The sequence below is a fragment of the Denticeps clupeoides genome, chromosome 6, assembly GCF_900700375.1.
Source record: "Denticeps clupeoides chromosome 6, fDenClu1.1, whole genome shotgun sequence".
Taxonomy (NCBI): domain Eukaryota; kingdom Metazoa; phylum Chordata; class Actinopteri; order Clupeiformes; family Denticipitidae; genus Denticeps; species Denticeps clupeoides.
In genome coordinates, this window is record NC_041712.1 from 9,354,664 (window position 1) to 9,380,412 (window position 25,749).

Sequence of the window (25,749 nt, forward strand, 5' to 3'; positions counted from 1 at the left end):
AACCACCTGTCTGTCGAGAATATATCTCTGCTCCTCATCCTCCAGCTGACTAATGAAATACTCAATCGTAGCGTGACAACAGAGGAACGTCCCAGGACAGAATTGTCACATACCTGAACATCATAAATTGTGTTTTTATTTTTTGTTTTTTTTTTGGGGCTGAATGCATACACTTTAGGTGACTTTAAAAGTGACTTAATTTTCAATTAGCAATCAACACAGCGTCCAGCGTTAAAAAAATCAATCAATCTATCAATCAATCAATCAGTCTATCTATCTATAGATATCTGTGTTGGTTTATGAAGCAGGCTCTCCGTGTGATTAGTATGTCTACATAGGTAATGCAGTGTCATGGTGCTATAAGGTGTCTTTTTACTGAATATACGGGCTTGTGGGCGGTTTCCAGAATGAAATAAATACGCGGCGGAGCGGCTCATTGTCAGAGCGACGTTTCCGCAAGGCTGCGTTCTTTGATGCTCGGCTCGGGAGAGAGAGGGAGGGATAGAGAGAGAGAGAGAGAGAGAGAGAGAGAGATGGATGGAGGAGGAGGGATGAGAGAGGGAGGGAGATGTAGGGCCAGCAGCAGCGGCAGCCCGAACGGCGACACAATGCAAATCTGACGCTCCTGCCCGCGTATCCGCATCCACGCCGACGCGAGATCCGACAGAGATAGATAGATAGATATTTATATTTTTTTAAAGAATAATAATTATAACATAATAAAGGCGTCCCCGCGGCCACACGCGTCACCCCGCGGGCCGAGGCTGACGGAGGCTTTACGGAGGAATGCAACAGTGGACTTGCGAGGATTATAAATGACCAGCTGCCCGCCCGCTGCTACCGCGTCGCAGGGCTCGCAAGTGGCACAACTTCCACGATGGCACTCGTGATGGAGCCTGTGAGCAAGTGGACGACGAGCCAGGTGGTGGACTGGATGAAAGGTGCGTGTCCGTGGGCTGTTGTTTGTGGGTGGGTCTAATGCACATGGCATCAGAAGCGACCCAGCGCTTTGCTGTTAGCAGGGGACCAAATCAGGTGAAAAGGGCTAAATACGCATCGCGACGTTCCACATTTGATAAACAGGTGTCAGGACATGTCACACCGCCTCATACCAGCGTTCTTCATATTTACATGCCTTTACACTGATAAGTCCACACCAGTGTCTGCGTGGGTCTTCCACTTACGTGGTGCACAATTCAGAACCCAGTGATGGACGACCCACATGGTCTTGTTAGAACCTTTGGGAACCAGCGGGAAGCTGGGGTGATGTTTGACCCCTTCACCCTGTATGCGTTGTGACAGGTCACGTGTAAGGGTCCACATCAGCTGGGAGCCCCGCAGGGGGTCGGAAGGTCTTCCCAGCCTACCCAGCAAATGCGGAACCTTCACTAAGGGACAGATGGAGTGAGGCCACAGGCCGCTTCTGGGGACCCATTGACTTCAGACAGGTTTTGTTCGGGTGGCATGTCCAGGAATGCCTACACATGAAGCTGAGTTCGCACCACAGCAGAGATCAATCAAATGTGACTTTTCATTTCTGACCGTTTCATTATAAAGCCTGTTTTGTCTGAGACGGAATCAACAGAAGGACTATAAAGCCAGGCCGGGTGAACTTAGAGTTGGAGTCATTACCATAATATATTATGTTTATTTCATTTTCTTGTGAGAGCATATAAAAGTGTAATGACTCCAACAGTCCTCTATTTTCACCATTATCTATATATAAAATGCATATAAAATATAATAAATAATATATATCTGTATAATGACAGGGAGCTGGATATATGGAATGAAAGTATGAAAATATAGATTCTCTCTATATTTATATAATGTCTCTCATGAGTACAGAACATGTTTTAACCTCTCATACTTAAGAGATTTTAAACCCACCCCTGAATTGGGAGTCAGCTGTTTGGCCCTGACTTGCTGTTGCTGTTTTCATTTAGATGGTGCTGGTGGCACAATGCCACCAAAAGGAATTCAGAGGGGATTTTGCCGCAGATTCATCCAGTTCAGCTCGTTTTTGGGGTCTGCCTGTACTGGAAGTGGTTCTTGGGTCAAAAGAGGACACGCAGAAATTTGCAGTTGTACCTGTGAGCCCTGCTCGCTTAGCTCTGCTCATCTTGTGCGTGGCAGCGTGAGGAGCCTGACGTCTGATTTCAGTCGCTTCAGATGTGATATGTTAAGATGCCTCGTTTTTCCTGTGTTTGGGTGTCATGTAATTTTCCGTAGGCTTCTTCGATCTTTGTGTGTTTCCGTTGGGTTGCTGTAGGGTCCCCAGATTTCTATAATAACCATATTTATTTATATATTTATTATACATATTTTTTTACCATAAAGTATGTTGAGTTGGACAGAATAGGTAGGAATCTGGGCTAAATCGACATATGAAATCATTTTTAATAAACAAGAGAAGCTTTACAGTACATATTGCTTTTTGTCATCTGATCATTTAAGTAAAACATTAAATCCATTTAAATGCAAGATGCTACCCAGTAGAATTTGTAAAATCTAAATTTTAATTTGTTTTGTGTTTATATTAATGGCAGTTTTTTGATGTCGGATCCCCTTTTTTTAAACTATAAACATTGCACATAAAGCACATTGTTTCTCTATTACAATGTCTCACTGTAGGTCCGTAGAGTTATTTTTCATTTTGTCTAAAGCAGGCTAACAGTTGGTCAAAAGTTTGAAACATAGCTTCATTTGCACTCGCCACTGAAAATAGCACAAACTTTCAAACGGCACAGATACAACAATAAACATCTTAATGTCTTCAGCATTCGCTGCTTTCTGGATTGTGTGTTATAATCTCATGATATCTGACAAAAATGTGGGATTACAAAAAACTAGAATAATTATGTTTCAAGCCCTAACCCGTTGTCCTGTGTTCATTACGATATAAAGCAGTATATGCGATAAGAACAAAATTAAATAGAATTTTACATACTTTTCACCTAAATGCAATATCTCACTGCTAACAAAAGCGTGAGGCCGAGTGGTTACAGGGATTTCAATAAAGTATAAATGTTGTGAGTGACAGCATTAGGGGTGTTTTAGCCCTTCATTTGATTATTGTTGATCGTAATGCATTACATTTTTTAAAAAATGGCTGCAATTTTATTTTTGGTTTTGAGAATGATACAGGATGCATTTTAATGTACAGAAAAATGATATATATGTTTGTATGTTGCCTGACTACTGTTTTGTTTTTTCGTAAACAAACCCCCCATTTTTGTCCTTACCCCTTGGGACTGGGACATTGCATCACACCTGACTCACAGGTGCATGGACGGAGGACAGCTACAGTGTTTGGCTTTCGAGGGCGATGGTGTGAGCAGCCCTGTCTAACGGGGTTAACGTTATCGTTACTACTGTCCCACCGTCCGCGGTGCTCGGCTTGAGGGATGAGCGTGCCTGACGTCTTGTCCCAGATCCTCTTTGCTGTGTTCGAGTGGGTAAAGGCGGTACTGTCTTATGTGGAGGATTAGAGCCCTGCGCTACGCCTTAATGTATTTATTCGTTTTATTTACGCCTCCGCCACAAACGAACATGCACCGCGCTGATAGGAGCGCACAGGCCAAGGCATCGCGCTCTGAACACACAGGACAGTCATCTGTGCGGTAAATCAGTGCGAGGGCAGATTAGACAACCACAGTCCATATTACTGAGAGCGGAAGCCAGCGTGTTGCATATGTGAATGTGGGCGGTGCGTGAAGCATGTAGGTCTTGATGGAAGAAATACTGACAGAAAAAAAAAATAAATTAAAAAGGAAGGGAAGACAGCGTCGGTGTCGGCGATGGCTGGCTAGAAGAAAGCTGTTAGTCTGACAGGCGTCAGCTCTCTCGTCTCTTCTCGAGGCCCAGTGCAGACTTGAGATTTTCCTCCTAATTGTAGCCTCTGCCTGGCAGGCTGGGATGGAGCGGGGCTTCGGGGAGGTGTGTGTTATCCCAATCTGTTTGTAACACAGCTTCAGTGAGATAACTGAGCTGGCTGTCACAAAGGCTGACTAAAATTTCCCACACATCCCCTTTCCCTCTCTAACTGTGTGCGTGTGTATGTTCTGCGTCAGGGAGCAATAAGTGCACTCAAGTAACGAGCCTTGGGAACAGGGAAATGAAAGTTTAAGCTCATAACAAGATTTAAAAATAGCGACTCCAGATTTGCATTGTCCTTCATTAAGCGCGAACAATCCGCTATTTAAAACCGGCGAGGCACAAAAAAAATGCACGTAAGCGTCTGTGGCGATGTTTGTTCTCGTGCGTGTCTGCAGTCCATCGCTGGGCGTCTGCACCTATGCTATTTATATGTCTGGGCAGCTGTGTATGTAAGCCATGGGTTGAGAATGGAGAGATGCATCTGCCATAAATTTCATGAATGCTCAGCTATGGATAAATGTCACACCCCCTGACGCTCTGGGACCGATTGTGAAGGTTGAAACGATGATTTTACCACACTAAATAATCTGTGGTTTTACTATGCAAACCATTACTTAAATTTCATAAATAATTGTATAAATCAAGTCATGTATGCAGACAAACAAAGCATTTAATTACAATTATGTAGCTATTTCATATTAAATTTATTTAGATAAATATGTAATTTAAGTACAATAATAGCAGATTTGAAACAATTTACCAAGTTTTAGTAGTATAGACTGCCACTATGGTACCGGGGATCATTGTTTCACTGAAAATTTCCCCCAAACTTACTCAGCTGTCTGAAGCAGTTCCTCTTGCCCACCTCTTTCTTAGTAATTTGCTGATGAAATGCAGACCAACAGCAAGATGATGCCATCATCGCACTTCACCGCTATTTTTCCCAGGGCATGGACAGTATTTGTGTCACAATTTTGCTTTGAATGTAAAAAGGTACTTCGTGCAAAGTGTCACAGCTCAGAAATCAGCATGAAAATACAGCATGAATTGAGCATTAACTCAATTAATTAAATTTGTGCTACAATTATTGGGACTAGTACTATAATAATAATTAATCAGTACTTGTATATAGTTCATTAGTATATAACCAACTATTCCTGTTATTTTGGTTGTTATTATTATTTCTAGATCAATGCAATGACTGGCCTTATAGGCAGTCTCCTTATCAATAAAAACCTGGATTTCTAATTAGGCAGGGGAGTTACTTCTGAGTCCCACTATAGAGCAGACCGATTTCTCACATTTGTCCATTTCGGGTTCAGCTTTTGCTGTAGCACCATGGGAATGCCACCAGAGGAGTGGGCAGGGACCTGAATCAGCAGCTGGTTGTGCCAGCCTGTCCTCACGCCCTGCCTGCTTTGCCAGTGCCCACGTGCCATCATCTCTTTCCCTGCACTTTGCCTGTTACAGCAACCTTTGAGCTGGAAGATTTCATACAGTGTTTTGGTTGAAGTTACCTATAAGTAATTTAATTGCCTATTTGGGGCCATGAGAGTAATTTGGACCACTTACTGATTGGTTAATTACATTTGTCAATAAGGAAGCAATGGGGACTGGCGGTCCTGGCTGTAATCCATCATTGGGTTTCATCACTCATGTTGCTTCCTGACTGATGTCTTCACTTGTGGTGCGATAATAAAAGGGGTCTAATCCCACTGCTGGAATCCCATGGAAATATCTTTCATGTTTGCTCAGTGGCTGTCAGTTTGCCAGGGTTGAAGTATTAGACTGTAGGAGGATCGCAGAGATACAGATACAGAGACGGGGGGCTAAACGCGAACAAAAAAGATGATCTTTGGCAGGAAGAGAAATAATTCTGAAATGTGACACACTCTGGTTTTTCCTCGCACAATCAGACGCCCCCACGCACACTGTAGTCACACACACACACACACACAGCTATGCAGATCCCCAGGGTCCTTACCAATTTATTATTTGTGTTCAGTCGTTCTCTTATTAGCATATAGTTCAGTGATGATGCCCAGGGGGCTTCTGAAAGGGACCGGCAGGAGCCTTTTCTCACCCCTCTAGTGCTTCCTGTGACCATCAGGGTGGGGCTGAGACATTTTTGGTGGCACGATGGCAGTCAGTAATGGACATCTGAAAAGATAACAGTGAAAAACATATCTCAGGTCTAAATTAATTTATTCTGTGTAAACAGAAATTACTAGTCATTCATTCATTCATTTGACTATAGTCAGGAACTGGGAACACAAAATCCAGTCCTCCCCTATTGTTATTACAGAGAAAACAGACAGATCCATCACTGTGTAAGCTTTCTGGCCAAAGGACAGTCTGCTCATTATAAGTTGCGCGTGTGGATGAGCATGTGCTTCTGAGAGCGGCCCTCTGAAATGAACAAGAAAGACAGAACAGATGAAGGGAATGAACCTGGAGAGAGGAGCGGGCAGATGATAAGACGATAAACAGTGAAGAGAGAAAGAAGAGAACATTAAAAGAGAGAACAATGCCTGAAGCTATTGTTGCAAGTAGTGTTCATAAACTCTAAATTTAGATTTGAATGCATGAAAATGTTGAGAAAATATGGATTTTAACGAGGGTTCAGGTCGATTCACCGCGTGTCTGCTTTTGTGTGCGCTGGCAGAGTGCCGCTGTGCTAGAGGAGGAGCTGTCTGGTAACTGGGAGACAGGCCTCTGAACTGGAGAACAGAATATACATTCTCCCCTCGTACTGGGTGTCCAAACAGCAGCTGCCTGTGTTGCAGCTCAGCTGCCAGAGGAGCCAGGCCACGCATACCCCTCCTGCTTTTAACTCTGATCTGTGGCCAGTGTGACCAGAAAGTCAAGCCACTGTGTCCCTACCCAAGCAAGCCTGCTTAATGAGGCTTCTGCTTCCAAAGAAAAAAAAATGCAATTTTACAATCCCTGTAATAGACCGGCGAGCGCAAATCCGTGGCTGGGACTTATGTTAATGAAGTCTGACTGTCAGTGGCTGGCTGAGAGTGTGAACACAACTGCATCTGCTTGCTGTTTTGTCCAGTTCTCTGGTGACAGCAAGCAAAAGTAATTGTGGCCAACTGGGCTGATTTATGAAAGTGCCAGCACCAAGATAATAGAATTGCAGTCAGTTGAATTAAACTTAATTTGTGGCTGATTGCGGTTTTATAATGCAACAGTGGCTGTGGAGCAGGCCCATGTGTTCCGAATGGAAGGGGTGTTTCATCCATGAGTTTGTAACTGGTGGAGATGTGGAGGTGGCATTATTGGGTGATGCTCATACCCGCTTCAGTTCTTTACGGTTGCAACAGTAATTGGTAAAATATAACACTGTTTGTTCTGCCTTGCACTGTCCAAAACGCCCTTATGGACCGCAGGACTTTAGTTTTGAAGTTCATTTTAGAATTAATCCAGAAATGTCCAGTGACTGGATATATACTCATGGGGAGTAATATAAGTACCCTTTCGTGCTTACAGTTTAACAGTAGCCTGTTCAGCAGTAAGCGCCAATGGCGAAAGTCCTGTGAGTTAAAGTTGTGCCTCCACCCACTCACCCACTCTCACACTGTTGTACCTGGAACTAAGCTTGAAGTGCAGCTTGCACAGACCCGGAAAACCAAACCAAAAAAATGCACTAGTGGAGGAGCTGAGAGACAAAAGTTCAATGACGCACAGTCCGGTGGCTCGAAAAGCTAACCTGTGACATCTCTCTCTCGCACGCAGATGCTGGGATTTCCATCTTACTCGCCATTTTTAAGTGGAATTACCACAAGTGCCGTCTGATAGCTCCACCCCATCACATAACATAGTTTGTCTTAAAGGTGCTTTTTGTTACAAACTGCAGCAAAAAATGAGAGATGTTCCATGCTATTGAACAGACCTAATGTAACACTTCAGATAAATCTTACTAAAATCTCCAGCACATTGTTCCCGCACATAACATGTACCAAAAATGGACTGAAAAACCGAGGTACAGACCATACCGTGGGATACCCGTACCGTTAAATGACCTGGGTTCTCAAATTGTGGTACTCAGGTTCTCTCTAGTGGTACTAGCCAGTGGATTATTATTAGTATTCATAGCTCCTGTATGTATAAATACGATGTCATTATTATTTTTATGTCATCACTTGCTGTGTGTGTGACTGCAATATTGAAAGTGGAGGAAAGTCAATAATAACTAATACTGGGAGTAAAATTGCAACCTGAGAGCTTGTATGTGAGAACAAATAGGTCAGGATTTATGGGTACTTATGCACACTCAAATAAGCACGGATCTTTCTGTTTGTCAGTGGATTTGTTATAATGTGTAAACTATTTGCATAGACATATGCTACCATTTTTTTTTAATGCCGTTCAAAATGGTGAGCCAAAATATGTTTTGGAGGTAGTACTTATTGCAAAACGTTTGAGAACCACTGTATTAATCAAAAACCAAAAATTGCTGATAATTTCAGTGAATACATAAACCATTTCTAAACTACTATGCTAAGCAGGTCTTGGAAAAATAATCTATATTTCATATGCCTGTAAATTGTGTGATGGTGACTGCAGCTTGACTCATCTATGCTTTCAGGTCTTTCCTTGATTCAAATTCAAAATTCATTTTTTTCTACTGTTGTAATACATCATTAGTCAGCTCTACGTTTTTTCTAGATGGCCAATGGCATTTCGAAGATTTCATCTTGGCAGTGTTTCCTTTGAGCAGTATGAACGTGCAGAACTATGCACAAGCAAACTTAATGCATGTCGATGATATTTGTACGCGCTTCTGAAGACCCAGAGCGGACGCATGATACGTCGTCGGTGAATGCGTCTCCGTTTCATAAATGGCATTCCTCCCTCCCAGCCACTTTCATGTATGGGTGGGTGTGTGGCATGTAGATTTAGAAATGCTTTCAACCGGCTTAGAGTTGCTGTAGGAGACGGAGCAGGGGTTGGACCGCTGACTCACTCAAAATCCCCTCCACTCTGATTTCCTATTCAGCGTGCGTCCTGCCCTCCTCCTCCTCCACCTTCCCGACCCATTCACTCCCTCATTTACTCTTTCTCTCCTTCCTTCTCTCACCCCCTCACTCCACGCAGTTTGTGTGTCTGTGTGTGAGCATTTCTCTTTGTATTTAGTTCCTTTACTCAAGATGTTTGGCTCTGAGCCCATTTCTCATGACGATTAATGGCTGAGATTAAATGACGGCACTCCTCCTCTTAAACGCCGAACACAATCTGGATGCTGTGGCTGCAATTAGCAGCAGATTAGCACTCCGGTAATCAATAAGCTCTCTGTTTGCATCCCTTCCACCGGGAACATCCATGCCCTCTCCTGAGCCGCCGGATCCTCTCTACACTCTCAATTTCATTTTTCAGGCTGTGTGTTTTACAGATTAGCACTTGAATCTGATTGTATTACGAGGATAATATTTATTGCATTTGCATTTTGATCGGCATTTTAGTTTGCTGCATACAGAGCATGATGACAAGTATCTAATTAAATGCTTGTCTGCGGGATTTACTATGTTATCTTTATTTCTGTAGTGAGGAGGTCCTCGGATCATGCTCTTTCTGTTTCTATAGCAGTGTACGATGACAGACTGCACAAGATCACTGTCCCCCTCTGAATGGGGTTCTAATAAGTCTGGTAAAAAGACTGATCTGTAAAACCCTCATATCGCTTGTGGAGCCCTGAACGGAGCCTCGTTCCACTGTCTTCCTCCCCCTCATAAATCATCACAGAGGTTTCAGTTCATGCTCCATTAGACCCGTGTCTTTACAAGCGGTGAACAAAGATTAACACGCAGATTTGAGATCCGGTGCTGGAGATAGAGGACTTCTGGCGTTCCACTTTCTTTTGTTCATGCTGAAATTTTGAAGTGCTAAAAAGACAAAAAAAGGTAGAGAAAGGTGAAACACTGTAGGAGGCTTACCTGGAGGGTTAAAGAAGAAGCAAGGGAGGAGATGAGAGGGACAAGCTGAGGAAGCAAATTTATGAAACCAAAAAAACTAAAGTCAATCACAAAATAGTCATGACATATGCAATCATCAGCTTTTGTGGTTATTTACAGTCACATATAGAATGCAAGCATTGTACAATCTTCACATTGTTAAAAATGCAAAATAAACAGGTCACAGTCACAGGACAGAGTTTGTTGTTGTGGTGGTGGGTTAGTTGTATCACTCTGGGATGGTGGGGACAAAGGGAGGGGTGTGCATTTCCATGACAACCTCAGGCCCTGCCAAGCAGTGTTACCCTCTTTTGTAATAGTGTGTGTGTGTGGTGTGTGTGTGTGTGTGTACCCAGACACCCAGAGTTTTTGTCATGTGTGAGAATTCAAGGCGAAGAGTAAGAAAGAGAGAACAAGAACCCATCACAACTCACATTCATACATCCAAAGGTAGAAAGTGGGCTTACAGATGGGGGAGGAAAACAGTTGGAAACCAGAGAGCAAATCAAACCAAATCGCAGCCTGAGCCCCTCCACTGCTTTGTTCTCCCTGAGTTTTTCCCCTTTCTTTCCCATGTTTCCAATCCTGTTATTCACCGTGTCTGTTCCTCGTCCCTCCAGGTCTGGACGACTGCCTGCAGCAGTACATTAAGAACTTTGAGCATGAGAAGGTGGGAGGAGATCAGCTGCTGCGAATCACCCACCAGGAGCTGGAGGACCTTGGGGTGTCCCGGATCGGGCACCAGGAGCTTATCCTGGAGGCCGTGGACCTGCTGTGTGCTCTGGTGAGTTTCCTGAGCGCCCCCAGTGACAAAGGAGAGAACTTACCTAGCTTGAGGCAGTGGAGTTCTTTTGCACAGTTCTGCTGTGCATCCTGCCGTTTATGTTTTAGTGACACTGGGATATCCTTCGACATTCGAGGATGAGAAGGTTCAAATCCATTCCACAAATGTGTTTTCAGCCAACCGGCACAGTGGTGATGGTCCCACTACTCATTTGTTACTTTGAAGCTAAACTGACAAACCATAACAAGAAGCACCATAGGAAATCCTTAACTTATATATATTTTTCATTTGTTTAAGAATTGTAATTTCTTTCTTGTTACAAATAAAACCATAACATGACAACCAAAGAGATTTTTGGATACCGATTCAAGCAGTATGGCCACAGTACTGCAAACAGGAGATATTGGAGCAGGAAACAGTATTTTTGGTGATCATGACATCACAGCAACCAGATAACTACCTTGTATTTGCTTCAGTATGTGCCTGTTGATTCTATGGTTGAAGCTTGTTTCATGTTACACATTTATTGTAATGACTCTGGTGCCAGTGAAGTTTGAGTATTTATATAAATGTGGTTACTTGGATGCATCATCTGTTTACAGATGGTTTTGGACCAGCTTCTTTCCTCTCCTAAAATAATGGGATCATGGCGAGCTCTTTCTGGGTCATGGGAGAGGAAAGCCTGGATGTAGCAGTAACTTTAGGGCTATTTGGATGTAGCCGCTATTTGGTTTGTCCTTGGAAAAGCTCCATTGGAGTCTCAGAATAATCCATTCTCACAGCATCTGGCAGCAAAATAGGATGACAGACTTGAGCCTTTGGGTCAGGTTATAATAAAGATAGTCTACTTTTAAGGCTTTCAGATTTCTGATTATTCAGCAAGGCTTTGGCACAAATGACTGTTTTCAAATGTTTTATTGATTTATAGAATGAATAATCAATTATTCAGATAATGAATCACACAGTTCCTCAATGGCTGTCACTTAATTATCAGCTTTTTAATTTAGCATAAAGGTTTTTTTTTTGCATGTGCTAATTAACAAAGTAAAATAATCTATTAATGTTCACCCATAATGAATCTGCTGGCTATGTTATAAATGGAGAGATAATTAATTACATGTTTTATAATTGATTGTAAATGCTTTATTTTCAGATGGCATATTGTACAAAGTACATTTCTGAAAGTTTAGTAAATAATTCTAACTATCAATTAATCATCTTAGTCCAAATTAGTAGTCATTTGTTTCCTGGTCCTTACATCTAATGATCAATTTATGGCATTTGCATTTTAGGGTCAATCTGCTTCCTCTCTTGTCCAGGCCTGCATTGTCATCCCTACTGAACAAGAATATACCCAGAAATTATACTTAACTCCAGCCTTATTCTTAGTTGAGTAATTGAGGTTTCCAGTTCCCCTTGACTCATCTCCGGATACGTATGTCTTTGTTTTCATGACAATACAGTTTTTTTCATACACGGTGGTATCTGTGGTCAGATAATTTTTTTGGACTGGAATGGATGGCGGATTTTCCATCCACTTGTAATTGATTTCATAGAAAACATACAGCTGTAATCACCCCCCACCCCCACCCCCCCGTTTACCACTGTCACCTCTCTTTCTCTCTCTTTCTCTCTCTCTCTCTCTCTCTCTCTCTCAAACAGACACACACACACACTCAGAAGCAACATGGCTTGTTTTTCTCTGGCAGAAAACTGTGGGATGTGTATAATTGAATATAGTGCAGGAGAAGTGAATAGAGAGAGTGTGTGGGTAGAAATCAGGACAGAAAAAAAACAAACAAGACAGTGGAGCTGGGTAGGCGCCTGTAATGGACTGGAGACTGACAGACAGACAGAGGGGAGGAGAGTTCAGGACTGAGTCGTGAAAGAACACACAGCCAGTCGTTGCACAGGCGATGTAGTTAACATGTAGTTAGCAGCTAAGTTACCTCTGGTTTTGATAAAGAGCTGAAATGTCAGCACACAGTGATAGCCAATAGAAAATATGGAACTAGAGAGTATCCAAAGGACTGCAAACCCCTAGCATAGCCATCTGTTTGTTGGCTCTGTTAAATGTTGTTATATTTGTTTTGTTTTGACAACCCTTTATCATCATATTAGTCATTATTAATTATAGTTATAGAGTGATAAAGATAAAATGTTAAATGTGCTCAGTCCTGAATTGGTTTATCATCAGGGTCGCTAGGTTCAGCCCCTTTGCCTTGATCCGATTACGTAACGGCTCTGCCATCACGTGAGTCTCCCCACCCGCAGACTTGCCCACAACCATCCATGTGCACAAAGGGATTGTGGGTAAAGGGAGAGGGGAGGCTTCCCTGCGTGCAGTGTGACAGCTGGAGGGGGTGGGGGGCACTGAGATGACATCTCACCGCTTCTGCTGGAGCCTCGCGGGGTTTTCACGCCGGGGTTGGCCAGTGCGAGTGAGCAGTGAACTGACAGGCCATCGTCCAAATGAAAGTGGCTGAATTGTTTAATGTACCTGAAAAGACCTGTTTATGCAGAATGAAAGCAAAGAAAAAAGACTTTGGGGGCAAAAGTACGTCTAAAACGAGTCCTTTCATGCTGACAACATGAGCTTCACAGACTAAGTGTCTTGAGTGGCTGAAAGGTATAAGACTATCGTAATGGGTATTAGCCAAGATTGAGGCTTGTTCTGCTCTATAAACGACACCATAACAGAACATTTTAGCTCTGCGGAAAACCCCCCGACTGGATATTCTCTCTCTAATGGACTTTGCGGTTCACTACGCTCTGTCCTCTTTCCTGTTTTACACAGGACTTATTTTAAAACCCACTCCTGCCCAGAACTTAAAGGTGCTTTACTGTTCACCTACATGCACAGAGTCATAAGCAACGCAGTGCTTTTTATAACCAGTAGTGTTCTCCCCCTGCTTCATTTTTTCTGTTTTTATCCCTTCTTTCATATCTTCACAGAACTATGGACTAGAGACAGAGAATTTGAAGACTCTGTCCCATAAGCTCAACGCATCTGCGAAAAACCTGCAGAACTTCATCACCGGCCGGCGCCGTGGCGGCCATTATGATGGTAGAGCCACGCGCAAGCTGCCCAACGACTTCCTCACATCTGTGGTGGACCTCATCGCTGCAGCTAAGAGTCTTTTGGCCTGGCTGGATAGGTTAGACCTGCAAAGAGCAAAAACACGCACACACACATTCACACATGCACAATGAATTCTTGAACACATAGGGGGATTTTTGTGATATTCACTGGTTCACCAATCAGAAACCTCGTCAACTGGTCCTGGGCAGCAGACATAGTCTTCATAATACAAAAGGTGAAAAATGGAGGGAATTGGAGAACCTTGGCCTACTCCTGCTTAGGACATATTGACAGGAGGGGGTTTAAATCATTCATGATTCCTCGTGGGCTCCGCCCATATTAAACTTTGATTATTTAAACAACATTAAATTTCATGTTCTGGGCTTCAGAGATAATGACACGCCATCAGAAAAGGGCTGGGTGGGTAGCTAGCACCTTCTCTCCGAGATACAGATAACAAGTGAGAAGTTTTTTTTTATGTCCTGTAAACATTTGCCTACCTGCCCCAAAGTGCTACGTCTATTATAAAACCATGACATTTGGGCCCATTCATGCATTTTAATGAATAAATAAACAGATTCTATTTTCCGGAAGATTTTCTGATGATTTCAGATAAACAAATAGGCATAAATAAACAGATGAACCCTCTGTGCTGTAATGATTTCTTATACCCAAGATTATATAAGAATGCACCAATAGATGGACCTACATTGCCCACCTGCATGGTTACTGAGAAAACAAGATCTATAGATTTAATATCTCATTATAGCAATGCCTTAGTTTGTGATTTCACACATAGACCACCATCACCTTTCATTATATTTTATTAATCTAGAGTGTAAAAAACCACACACAGATACATTAGGTTGCCATGATTTTGCTGTTTTAAAGTGAAGTGATTGTCACATGTGATACACAGCAGCACAGCACATGGTGCACACAGTAAAATTTGTCCTCTGCATTTATCCCATCACCCTGAGTGAGCAGTGGGCAGCCATGACCGGCGCCCGGGGAGCAGTGTGTGGGGACGGTGCTTTGCTCAGTGGCACCTCAGTGGTACCTTGGCAGGTCGGGATTCGAACCGGCAACTGATTACGGGGCCACTTCCTTAACCGCTAGGCCACCACTGCCTTGTCTGTTACCTGCTTCTGTAAGCAGCACTGGGTCACTGAATTCTTGTGTGGACTCTGTAGTGATAGAAAGGCTTATGGAGACAAATATGTCTCTCCAGCCGACACAGTTTTCCCTGCATCACCCGCGGGAGCTGACAGGCTGAACATGAGTAAAACCCTTATATAACCTGTGTATAACGTGGTCGCAAAAACCAGGGCGCTCACTCGCCCAGAGCTCAGCTGTTTATCCTCCTTTTGATTCCTTTAAAAAGGAATCAAAATTCCATCTCTCGTTTCCTCCTCCTCCCTTTTCATTTTACCTCCCTGGGGTGGGGGGGGTAGCTTGGCCAAAGATCGGGTAACCTCAGACACGCCCCTCATTAGCAAAGCACACTGTCTTTTTGCATAACACCCACAATTCCAGCAGACCGAAATGGCAAGGGGCAGAGGGCGCCTCGGGAGAGATGTTTTCCTGCATTTAGCGGCGCCACGCCATGCAGGCCTTGAAGGGAATTATATAAGCGGAAGCCTATACGTTCAGATAATCAGGTGTCACATCAAGACGAAACAAAATGTGGCTCATTATCAAAGCTGACTGACGGACAGGAGGAGTGTGACACAGTGCCAAGTGTTGTTGGCTTTTACCGTTATAGGAGACGTGGAAGGTTTTTACATTTTAGATTCCTTTCACACCGGTCATGTTTTTTTTGGGAAATTGAGCTGCAGAGCAGAGAATCGTGCTCTTTCGCAGGTCCCCCAGCTTTCGTGCGCCCGTCGTCTAATTTTTATCTTTCTCCTTCTTTATTGTAGATGTCATTCACTCACTCTCTCGCCCCGTTTTTTTGTTTCGTGCACCTCTCTGTCATTCCAATTCAATTCATTTATGATTCATTCATATTAAAATGAGGCCGGCATCGCCGAGGCGACGGGGCTAAATTTATATTAACTCGCACAAAGAGGAAGCGGCGGCGGCGACAGCGCTAATAGTCCGGCTCTCGGGCTGCCCCCATTAGAGCCGGCCAGCATTAACAGAGGTGTAACGGTGAATTCTAGGTGCTCCTTCTTTTTCAGGTCGCCTTTTGCAGCCGTGGCGGACTACTCCATGACCAGGAACAATGTGATTCAGCTGTGCCTGGAGCTCACCACCATAGTCCAGCAGGTAAAATCAGATCCTTGCACGTCCCCCAGGTGCAGTTTGGGTCAAACTGTAGGCTGGTTTTCATCCTGGAGTGGAAAGAATGCGCGGTGGCATATTTGATAATGGGACCCAAGCCTCCCTCTGGTCATTTCCTCCCACGGTCCAGACAACGTGTGCTCTGTGGACTGGCAATGTTAAAATGTTAATCTTGCTGAATAATACTGGGATAGACTCCAGAACAGGAATCAGGTGTTTAGTGAGTAGTGTTTAGTGAATCACACACTACAAAATTTTGAAGGATAGCACGCTAGATGAGATATCAGTGTTTGGCATGGCACAGTTCGTTAAAAATCATCTGTGGCCAAGGCGAGGGTGGACCACTGGGATGGACACGATTAGAACACCACTAAGATCCAGTGGAATCAGGCCACAATGATAATGCAGTGTGTGTGTGTTTGTTCAGAATTTCTCTGTCAGTAAGCATACTGGTATATATTTCTTGGAGGCAGATGGGGAGAGCAGCTGTGTGTGAGTGTGTGTGTGTTTGTGTGAGAGAGTGTGTATGTGTGTTATTCTACTTATAATGATGCAAAATCCCTACAAGATTAGCAGAATTTCAGACACGTACCTACAGAGGGTGAGTCGGTGTGTTTGATGCTGTTCAGTTTGTAAAGGTAGGGTTTAGTGTACAGGATAAAATTAAGCGATTTCTAGTTATTGTATATATACTGTAGATATATCAACTAACAGATTACTTGTGTTACGTATTTACATGCCTGGCATGTAATGAAAGAGTGTGTGTGTGCGTGTGTGTGTGCCTGTGCAGAGGAAAGCCTCCTGAAGCCTGACGGGTAGGCAGCACTGTGTTCCTGCAGCTGGGACAGGAAATATATCTTCAGCAAAGCCACACAGATATGGGCAGCGCAGTGAAGGGACAGCATTCTGGCAGGGAGATGGAGAGACAGGAGATATTAATGAGGAGAGGAGAGGAGAGCAGAGGGTAAAAATGAAGGTGTGTGTGTGGGTGGGTGGAGGTTGGGTGGGTGAGTGTAGGGCTAAATTGGGGAGCTGTGACTCAGTGCTCACTGTATTTCCTACCTCTGGCTACATGAACAAAACAAAATGCACACATTAATATGCATATGTACACAAACACACACATTCCACTGGCATGATAATAGCATAATCTGACAAAACAAAAGTCACCGCCACACACACACATATATGAATATTATCATTAATAAATATCATGATGCTTCTTTTGGTGATGCATTATTGTTATACAGTATCCAGTTTCTTTAAGTTCTCAGAATAATCAAAGGGACAACTGTGATTCATAATCTAATTTGTGTATATACATGTGGGCACAAACACACACATGCCACTGTCATGATAATAGCATAATCTGATAAAGACACACACACATATATAAATATTAGCATCAATAAATATTATGATGCTTCTTTTGGTGATGCATTGTCTTTACACAGTATTCAGTTTCTTTATGTTCTCAGAATAAACAAAGGGACAACTGTGATTCATAATCTAATTAAGCATTTTATACTCTTATTCTTGTTCATTTCTTTGTACATCATGATTGCAGTTTAGAGAGCAGTCTTTGCGATGTAAAGTTGCAGTATCCACAATTTCATGGAATGATCGTTATCATGGATAACAAATATATAATTAATTAATGAATTGTGTCATGGGAGTCCTCAGCAAGTTACACATGCACAAATGCACTTTCTCTGCACCCACATCACTCTTGGTTCCTGCTGTTGGTGTATTTCCAGCGCACAGGAAGTTCTCCTCTCGTCCCAGGTGGAGCAGACAGCTCTGTCAGCAGGAGGTTTGAGACAGTCTGGTGGATGACACTGTTGTCCTGTATAAGAAATCGCCATTCCCAAACTGAATATGAAGAAATTTCCTTACGTTTTTTTTTTTTTCTGGTGCTGGACTATTTGATGGTTTTGGGGTTCTGTGTCAAATTTAAACGCTGTGATGGTATAGCTAGTGGCATTTTAGGAATGTAACTGTTGGGGCAGCTGCAGCCAAATGTATGTGTAACCGTGCCACTTCTTGTTTTACAGGACTGCACCGTGTACGAGACCGAGAACAAGATTCTTCATGTGGTAAGGAGACATTCTTTTACAGACACTAGCCTCCGTTCCAGTCTACCCTGAATCATTGCATGTTCTGTTTCAGTATCAGATGACACACACACACACACACACACAAACAGAGAAAGACACAGCTCATCTCACCTGAGTGCACTTCACTTGTCTGCTCTACAGTTATGCAACAAAAAGTGTGATTCATTAAACTCATCAGGCAACCCAGCCACAGGCACCAGACGGCTGCGCAAGCACACAGATCCATATGAAAGAACAGATCTATCGATGGATAGATAGATAAACAGATAGAAACAAAAGACATGTCTATTAGGAGCAGCATTCTGTGGTCTCGTCAGCTTCCCCCCTTCCTGGCTTGAGCCAGGCTGAGCACAGATGGTGTTTACAGGGCGCCACGGCAACCAGGCGAGGGATGGAGTAGCATATTGTGCCCCAGCAGTGTCCCGTGTTCGGGAGAGAGGTGCTGGCTGAATTAGCGGTGGCCTCATACACGTTCCCCAAGCACCAGGAAAAACCGCTGGCCTCTCAGCAATTAGGCCAGAGAAACTGCGTTTGTGTGTATTATGCAATAAAGTCTGTGTGTAGTGGGATCACATGTTATTGAATTGATCCCTATTGCATGGTCACAAAGAACTTTATGTTAAAAACATAAAATTCACAAAAGCAAACCAATAGCAACACAGATACAAATATCATATTTAGCAATGAACAATGAAGACTTTACTGACCAAAGACTTTGAATATATTGTTAAAACCGTTTCACTGATTGCAAAGCCAGAGGGAGGGTGTTCCATAATTTAGGAGCAACAGCTTTAAAGCTTCAATCACCCTGGGTCTTTAGGCACATGCTGGGTGCAGAAGAAACAGCCCAAGTAAAGGGTCTAGATCAGTGGTCAGAGTAGTATTTTGTGTGCATGTAGCTTGACAGAACAGAACAGTATTGTGTGTAACAGCAGTTCTTACCTTGCTGAGTTGTAATGATGAAGTCAAGGGGTATTGATTCTTTCCAGTGTTTCGTCTTATATAGCTTGTGATACTGCCAATATAAAATGTAGATTTTAAGGAAATAGCGGCAGTCTTTCAGTCTGTGAGTTACAGATAGCTGACAATCCTTCTGAAATGATAAAAAAAAAACAATGAAACTCCTGGTGAGAACACAAGCAGTGAACACAGGGATGCACACTAGTTGGATTGGTCACTCTAAATTGGTCATAGGTGTGATTGTGTGTATGAATGGTCTGTATGTGTGTGTGTATGTGTAGGTGGGTCTTGCACCCAATGTTATAGTTTTAGGGGGTCATTTAAAACAACCAGTCTGTTGTTTGGGGAGCACTGGTCTACGCAGTTAATGTCGGAGGTTTATATGTAAGAACCAGAACAACGATTAAACGATGACCTCTCTCTCTTTCTCAGTGCAAGACCCTGTCCGATACATGCGACCACATCATTTCTCTGTCCTCCGACCCCATGGTCTCCCAGTCTGCCCATTTGGAAGTGGTTCAACTGGACAACATCAAGTCCACAGAGGGCCTGGTGCGTCTAAAATAACACCCCCCTCCACCGCGTTTTTTTTGCTTGTGTTGCTAGAAGTCCTTTGCCACCCCCTCCTTCACTCGCTCTCTGCTCTATTTCTTTCTCCCTGACATCGTTTTCTTTAATGCACTGATTCACTTGACATTTATCATGAGTTGCAGACCTGTACATTTTTGTGTTCCTCCTCGGGACAAGAAGTTCATAATGCATTACAGAGCTAAACGGTGCGAGGAACAGAGGAAATGGTCTCATTCAGTAGCACTTTGTTTGGCTTCATGTGACAACAAATTTTAATCTGCCACCTCCAAAAACAGCTGTACACACCGACAATGTTTGAGTTCGGATCAGAAACCTACACTCACACACGTAACGTCCTTCTCTCAGCAACTTCAAGGATGTCTGACCAGAAGAGACGGACCAAAATAAACCTTTCTCTCCAAGCTGAACTGGCCTAGGGCTGTTAGTGAGGGGTGTGCGTTGGTATGTATGGAAAATGGGGCACTGGCACTAAAATGCCTGTCTCTTGTCTGCAGGGCATGTACATCAAGTCCACCTACGATGGCCTCCACGTCATCACGGGAACCACAGAAGGAGTAAGTGGCCATGTTCGTGACTTCCTGCCACAGAGACTGTTAGTCACGTCATGCTTGTTCATTCCTGGGTTTTATCGGTTCCTGTAACAAACTGTGTGTGTGCATGTGTGTGTGTGTGTGTGCACTGAGGTCTAAGTGATATTTTTGCTCTCTTTTCTTCTTCAGTCCCTAGCTGACCGGTGCAAAAAAATCCATGCCGGCGATGAGGTTATCCAGGTCAATCACCAAACCGTGGTGTGTATTCTTCTGAGAAGGTCTTGTTTTTTTCTGTCCAGTTTCTTTATAAAACTGGTTTCCCACTGGAAGTAAATTTCAGTTGGTCTGAGCTGAACGTGCTCATAAAGGTTGCAGTGGTCTGTAATTATGAGGGCTGTAATTATTTTGCTTCTGTAGTTATTTTGTTTTGTGTGTGTGTGTGTGTGTGTGTGTGTGTGAATTGCAGGTGGGTTGGCAGCTGAAGAACCTTGTGAACTTGTTGAGGGGCGACCCCTCCGGCGTGTCACTCACTCTGAAGAAACGCCCCCAAAGCACGCTAACCTCTGCCCCCGCCCTCCTCAAGAACATGAGATGGAAACCCCTGGCCTTACAGGTGTGTACTGTGTGTAGGCTACAACGATTCAAATTCAAATGAAGGCGGAGTGAAATTCTTGCTCGCGTACATTCCCTTCAGACTTTAGCATAATTCTGCAATAGAAGCACATAGTTGACATTGAAGTATGATTTTTTTTTTTTACGGGAAACATTTGACACCTCTACATATGAAATGTTTCCTTTTTGTAATTAGTTTTATTAGTTTAATTTTAATGTTTAAAATTTGGTGTGTGTGTGTGTGTGTCTATAACTTTAGCCATGCCAGTGTTTGTGTGAGGAGCTTGTGCATGTTTGTGGGAATGTGTGAGAACCTGGTCTATTGTGCCTCATCTCAATAGATGTGAATGGTGATAAAGAGTCACGTGTCAGGAGCAGAGTCACCCTGCTGAGTTGCTCAACCTCTTCTCTGAGTGCTGTTTGCTAGTCCCCAGGGCCTTGGCCAACTGGAGCGCACTACCAATCTTAACCTACTTCCTATCCTCTCTTCTCCTCTCCTCTACGCTCCTCTCCTTTCCTCTCCTCTCTTTTTCCTTCAAATATCTTTCTGCCTAGAACAGATTCAATAACAGATTCACTCTTTAATATCATCCATAATTAACACTGGAGAAAAATAGACCTAAATAGATGGAAAATGATTATTGAGCTCTGATGCGTGAGAGCTTCTTCTTGAAGCCGGCAGCTATATTGCTTGACTTTTTCCTTTTTTTCTACATGTCTAGCACCTGTCTAAATGTGGAATTTCTCATCGCAGCTCTTTTTAAATTGATGCTTGATATTTCGAATTCGCTGGCTGGAATGATTTCTGGATCGTATGAGATGCCTGGTCCAAATTTGGGCTTCCTGCAGAGACAAAAGCATGTTAATGAGTGTAATAGTAATAATAGATTATTAATGTCGGGTTGATTTGCAGCCTGTTAACCCCCCGAGCCCCAGCAGCAGCGTGGCCACGCCCACCAGCACCATCAGCACACCCTCGAGACGAGACAGCTGCGCCTTGCAGGACCTTTATATACCCCCTCCACCAGATGAGCCATATACACCCAGGTACACACACACACACACACAGCCTCTGCATGCGTCACAGCCCTATGCAATTTTACCAATGATGTGATGGATTTGCGGGTGTTATATGATGAAGTGTATCTAAAGTCATCATACAGGAGTGCAGAAATGAACTGGCTGCTGAGCTACAGAGCAATGCTGGGCCTTACATCATCTGTGGGGGCAGAAATCGATAATCACTGTGAACCTGATGTACACCAGATGAAACTTTTATTATTCACTGTCTAATGTTAATTATTTACAGTTATTTATTATGTGTAGAATACCATCTGAACTTGTACTGCTGCTGCAGGGATGATGGTGGGCATCTCACTGTCAGAGACCAGCATGGCATTGCGAAGGGCTCGGAGTCACCTAACTCATTCCTGGACCAAGAGTGCCGGCGACGCTTCCCGCTTTTAGAGGAAGATGCAGTGCTGTACTGTTACGAGTACAATCAGAACCAGGGACCCCAGTCTGGGCATAGGGACACCACCAGCACCTACGGTAAACTTCTGCTAGTCTTCAGTTCCTGCTGACCACCGCCATATGTTACATCAACATATGCATATGTGTGTGTTTATTTGTATCATCTTGGTTTAGACATCATACACAGCATATATAATTTATTAATTTTTATTTGTAGATCATAAGCTTCAGTAAAAAAAAAATATTAAAGGGCCAACACATAAAACATTGAATCTGTCCTCTTTATCCAGGGCATTGCAGTTACGCAGCATTAATGTTCATACAATGTCCTGTTATAATTTGGTGTTATCTGTGTAGCCATACTGAACTCATGTCTTGCTATGGTTCAACCACTTAGGCCGGCTAAGGCCCATCTCCATGCCGGTGGAATGTAACTGGGCTGGAGATTATGAAGACCAAGTCAGTCTGAAGAAAGAAATTAGAAGAGGTGGGTGAGAGAGAAAGACTGAAAGAGAGGAAAAAAGAGAGAGGGAGAATAAGGAGAAGGTTGACTGGTCCAATCCAACGTGTTTTTTCATTGCACGGGTGAATTGTGAATAATCTGCAAATTCTCCTCCTTTCATTCCAGCCTATTCCCAATTTCCTCTTCTTTCTCTTTTTCCCTCCTACCCGTATTTCTTCTCACTCCATCAAATTCTTTCAGCCTCGCCCTAAATTTCTCCCTTCAAAGCAGTACACATAGGTTTAATTTCTGTGTACAGTCTGTTTTTTTTTTTTAAGTTCTTTGTTTAAGTATCTGAAGGTATTTCATTGCCATGGCAACTCGAAACACTAACATCTGATTGGTTACTGGTGGCCCAGTGGCAGAAACACCAGGAAAAACAACATGTGTTTTTGTTTCATGAGGAAGAATGATTGGTGTTGAACATATCGTATAAAGTACGCTGAGCTGTGTGCCAGTTTTGATGTTACTTCATGATTTACGTACATAACTGTATTGAAAAAATTTAATCACATTAATGTTGAGTTGTAATGTGGAAAATGTGTGTTAAATTTCAAAAACAAATTCTGTAATGGAATAAAAAAATAAAATGAAAAAAATTAAAATGAAAGAAACCTCACACATCAGCAACACTATTGTAATTAATGATGGCATCACATAACAGGCGGCTAGTTACACAAGACAACCTGTCTTGTGCACTTTTATGAATATGTACTCTTTGTTGAAATGTAGTATTTTGGGTTTAGCATGATGCCCATACCATTCCCTGATCTGACTGTTCATATCACTATGTATGTATGTATTGTATGTACATGCTACCCAGCTGAATCTTTAAACTTTTTCCAGATGCTGTTCCAGATATGGTCATGCTTTTTTGTATGCCTCTGCAGAGAATTCCCTCCTACGTTACGTTGGCGATGACAAGGCCGCTCCCGATGAATACATGATAAGCCGCAGCAGCAGTAGGCGTAGCAGGAAGAAAATTGAGAAGGGCAGCAGCCCTGCCCATTATGCATTGGTGCCTGCGGTTCAGATGGAGATGATGCGACAGGATTCACTGGCCACGCCTTCGTCAGACTCCTCCTCTGTCTACCATGTGAGAATGTCTTGCCCAACTGTATGACACTGTTAATTGTTATTAATAACAGAATTGACACCAAAAATAATTATGCAAATGAATGGTGTTCAAATAAAAAATTTTATGATTTGCAGATGTTTGAGGCTTCTTCCCTACTGTCCAGGTCTAAAAAAAAGTTAAGAGGTCAGTAAAATGATACCGTAGATTGTTTTTGCTTAAAACAATGACTATTTTCTTTATGCCTAAGTAGTGTGTTCATTTTTCAATATTAATTTTTATATATCTGCTATGTGATTTGAAAATATTCGAACTAAACAGTTCCATTGTTTCTGGTTGTTTGTCTTCTTGCAGTCGGCTCTCTGTCCTCCATCAGTAAAAGAAGGATCTCCTGTAAAGACCTTGGTCAGGGAGACTGTGAGGGATGGCTTTGGAAGAAGAAAGATGCTAAAAGCTATTTCTCTCAGAAGTGGAAGAAGTACTGGTTTGTCCTGAAAGGGTCCTGCCTGTACTGGTACATGAACGAGGAGGTAAGTGCTGAACTTGGGTCAGCACCAAATACCGCTCATATTTATTATTCAGTAACGACACTAACTTTGTCACATGACTTTCACTTCCAGTATGTACGTAGCTTTGTACATTTTAGGTCTCCACAACTGCAGATTCATTAATATTGCCACATCTGTCTTTGCAGGATGAGAAGGCGGAGGGATTTGTCAGTCTCCCAGAGTTCAAGGTCGACCGGGCCAACGAATGCCGCAAGAAGTAGTAAGTGTCGTAGCATGTCAGATTCTCTGATTTGTTGGTCTTGCTGAAAGTGCCGTTGATGGGCTGAGGCTGCGGCATCTGACTTTGGCTCTCTTTTTCAGCGCGTTCAAGGCCTGTCATCCGAAGATCAAGAGTTTTTACTTTGCAGCCGACAGTGTGGATGACATGACCAGGTGAGAAGGGCTGAATGGGGTGAGCATCAGAAAGAGTGTGTACAAGCTTGTGTAGTTACACAATCTTCCAACCTCAATGATAAAAGCACAATTTGATGAATGCTAACACGGCATTGAACATCGTAAAAAAGATCATTTGTTCTTACATGCTATATTCTATGATGTTAATGTTTATTTATGATGGATATATGATGAAAGCATGTTCATTCATACAGTTAATACTTGGTTGTGGCTGAACATTTATGGGTTGATGGTTTTTATTAAAAGGCAAAACAAATGGTCTTATTCACAATGTAATTGTTTTAGATGCACTAGTATATTGAAAGCTGCTTAACGTAAACTGCGAAACCCTGTTTCCATAACTTTTCTTTATGACGTTAAAGTTATGATGGCTGCTGCTTTACCGTTTAGGTTGAGATGAAAACAATAGAACATGCTGTTATCAAGCGCAGACAGGTAGGATATACAGTGTTAAAGGATGCACTCTTATGTAACCGGCATGTGCTGCTTCCTTTACATCCCACAGGTGGCTGAGCCGCCTCAACATGGCCACCACGGCACTCAGCGAGCAGGAACGCATGCGACAGGACCATGGTGAGATCACAGAGGGAACACACACACACCCCAACGACTGGAGCCATCAGATCAATTATTCCATCACTCTGAGCAGGCACAGCCCACTGTTTACCTCACATAAATATATGTATGCTCTAATACACACTACATGTGAGCCACACACACTGGCACTACCGAGGTTGGCACAGAGGATGAGTCCCAACACCCCCAACAGCTATAGCTGTGAGGCATGAAGTCATAAGTGGTGTGATTGACCCCGTGCCTCTGGGGGTCACTTTTTGCTGTTGTCAGTACTTTTTCGTGCCAGTTATCAAATTGTAAGACTTTCATCATGCCTTTATTTTAAAATGTCTTTTGTTGCTGACGTCCATCTTAAGGCAATTC

The 25,749-nt window shown here is 43.0% G+C and overlaps 1 protein-coding gene across 4 annotated transcripts in view; it reads left to right on the forward strand.

Annotated features, from left to right (window-relative positions):
• Positions 1 to 552: 552 nt before the first annotated feature.
• cnksr2b (connector enhancer of kinase suppressor of Ras 2b) overlaps positions 553 to 25,749 on the forward strand; it is a 30,019-nt gene continuing 4,822 nt past the window's right edge. The window contains exons 1-18 of one of the 4 annotated variants that reach the window (XM_028982894.1): positions 553 to 941; positions 10,457 to 10,620; positions 13,576 to 13,778; positions 15,886 to 15,973; positions 18,043 to 18,084; positions 19,498 to 19,617; positions 20,151 to 20,210; positions 20,376 to 20,444; positions 20,653 to 20,799; positions 21,712 to 21,845; positions 22,156 to 22,349; positions 22,669 to 22,758; positions 23,664 to 23,869; positions 23,986 to 24,034; positions 24,203 to 24,378; positions 24,543 to 24,616; positions 24,718 to 24,789; positions 25,316 to 25,383. In XM_028982894.1, the coding sequence (XP_028838727.1) occupies positions 878 to 941; positions 10,457 to 10,620; positions 13,576 to 13,778; positions 15,886 to 15,973; positions 18,043 to 18,084; positions 19,498 to 19,617; positions 20,151 to 20,210; positions 20,376 to 20,444; positions 20,653 to 20,799; positions 21,712 to 21,845; positions 22,156 to 22,349; positions 22,669 to 22,758; positions 23,664 to 23,869; positions 23,986 to 24,034; positions 24,203 to 24,378; positions 24,543 to 24,616; positions 24,718 to 24,789; positions 25,316 to 25,383 (2,020 nt within the window). In that variant the 5' untranslated portion in view covers positions 553 to 877. Of the gene's footprint in view, positions 942 to 10,456; positions 10,621 to 13,575; positions 13,779 to 15,867; positions 15,974 to 18,042; positions 18,085 to 19,497; positions 19,618 to 20,150; positions 20,211 to 20,375; positions 20,445 to 20,652; positions 20,800 to 21,711; positions 21,846 to 22,155; positions 22,350 to 22,668; positions 22,759 to 23,663; positions 23,870 to 23,985; positions 24,035 to 24,202; positions 24,379 to 24,542; positions 24,617 to 24,717; positions 24,790 to 25,315; positions 25,384 to 25,749 lie in introns of all 4 variants that reach the window. The other 3 variants (XM_028982892.1, XM_028982895.1, XM_028982896.1) reach the window with 3 other exon arrangements.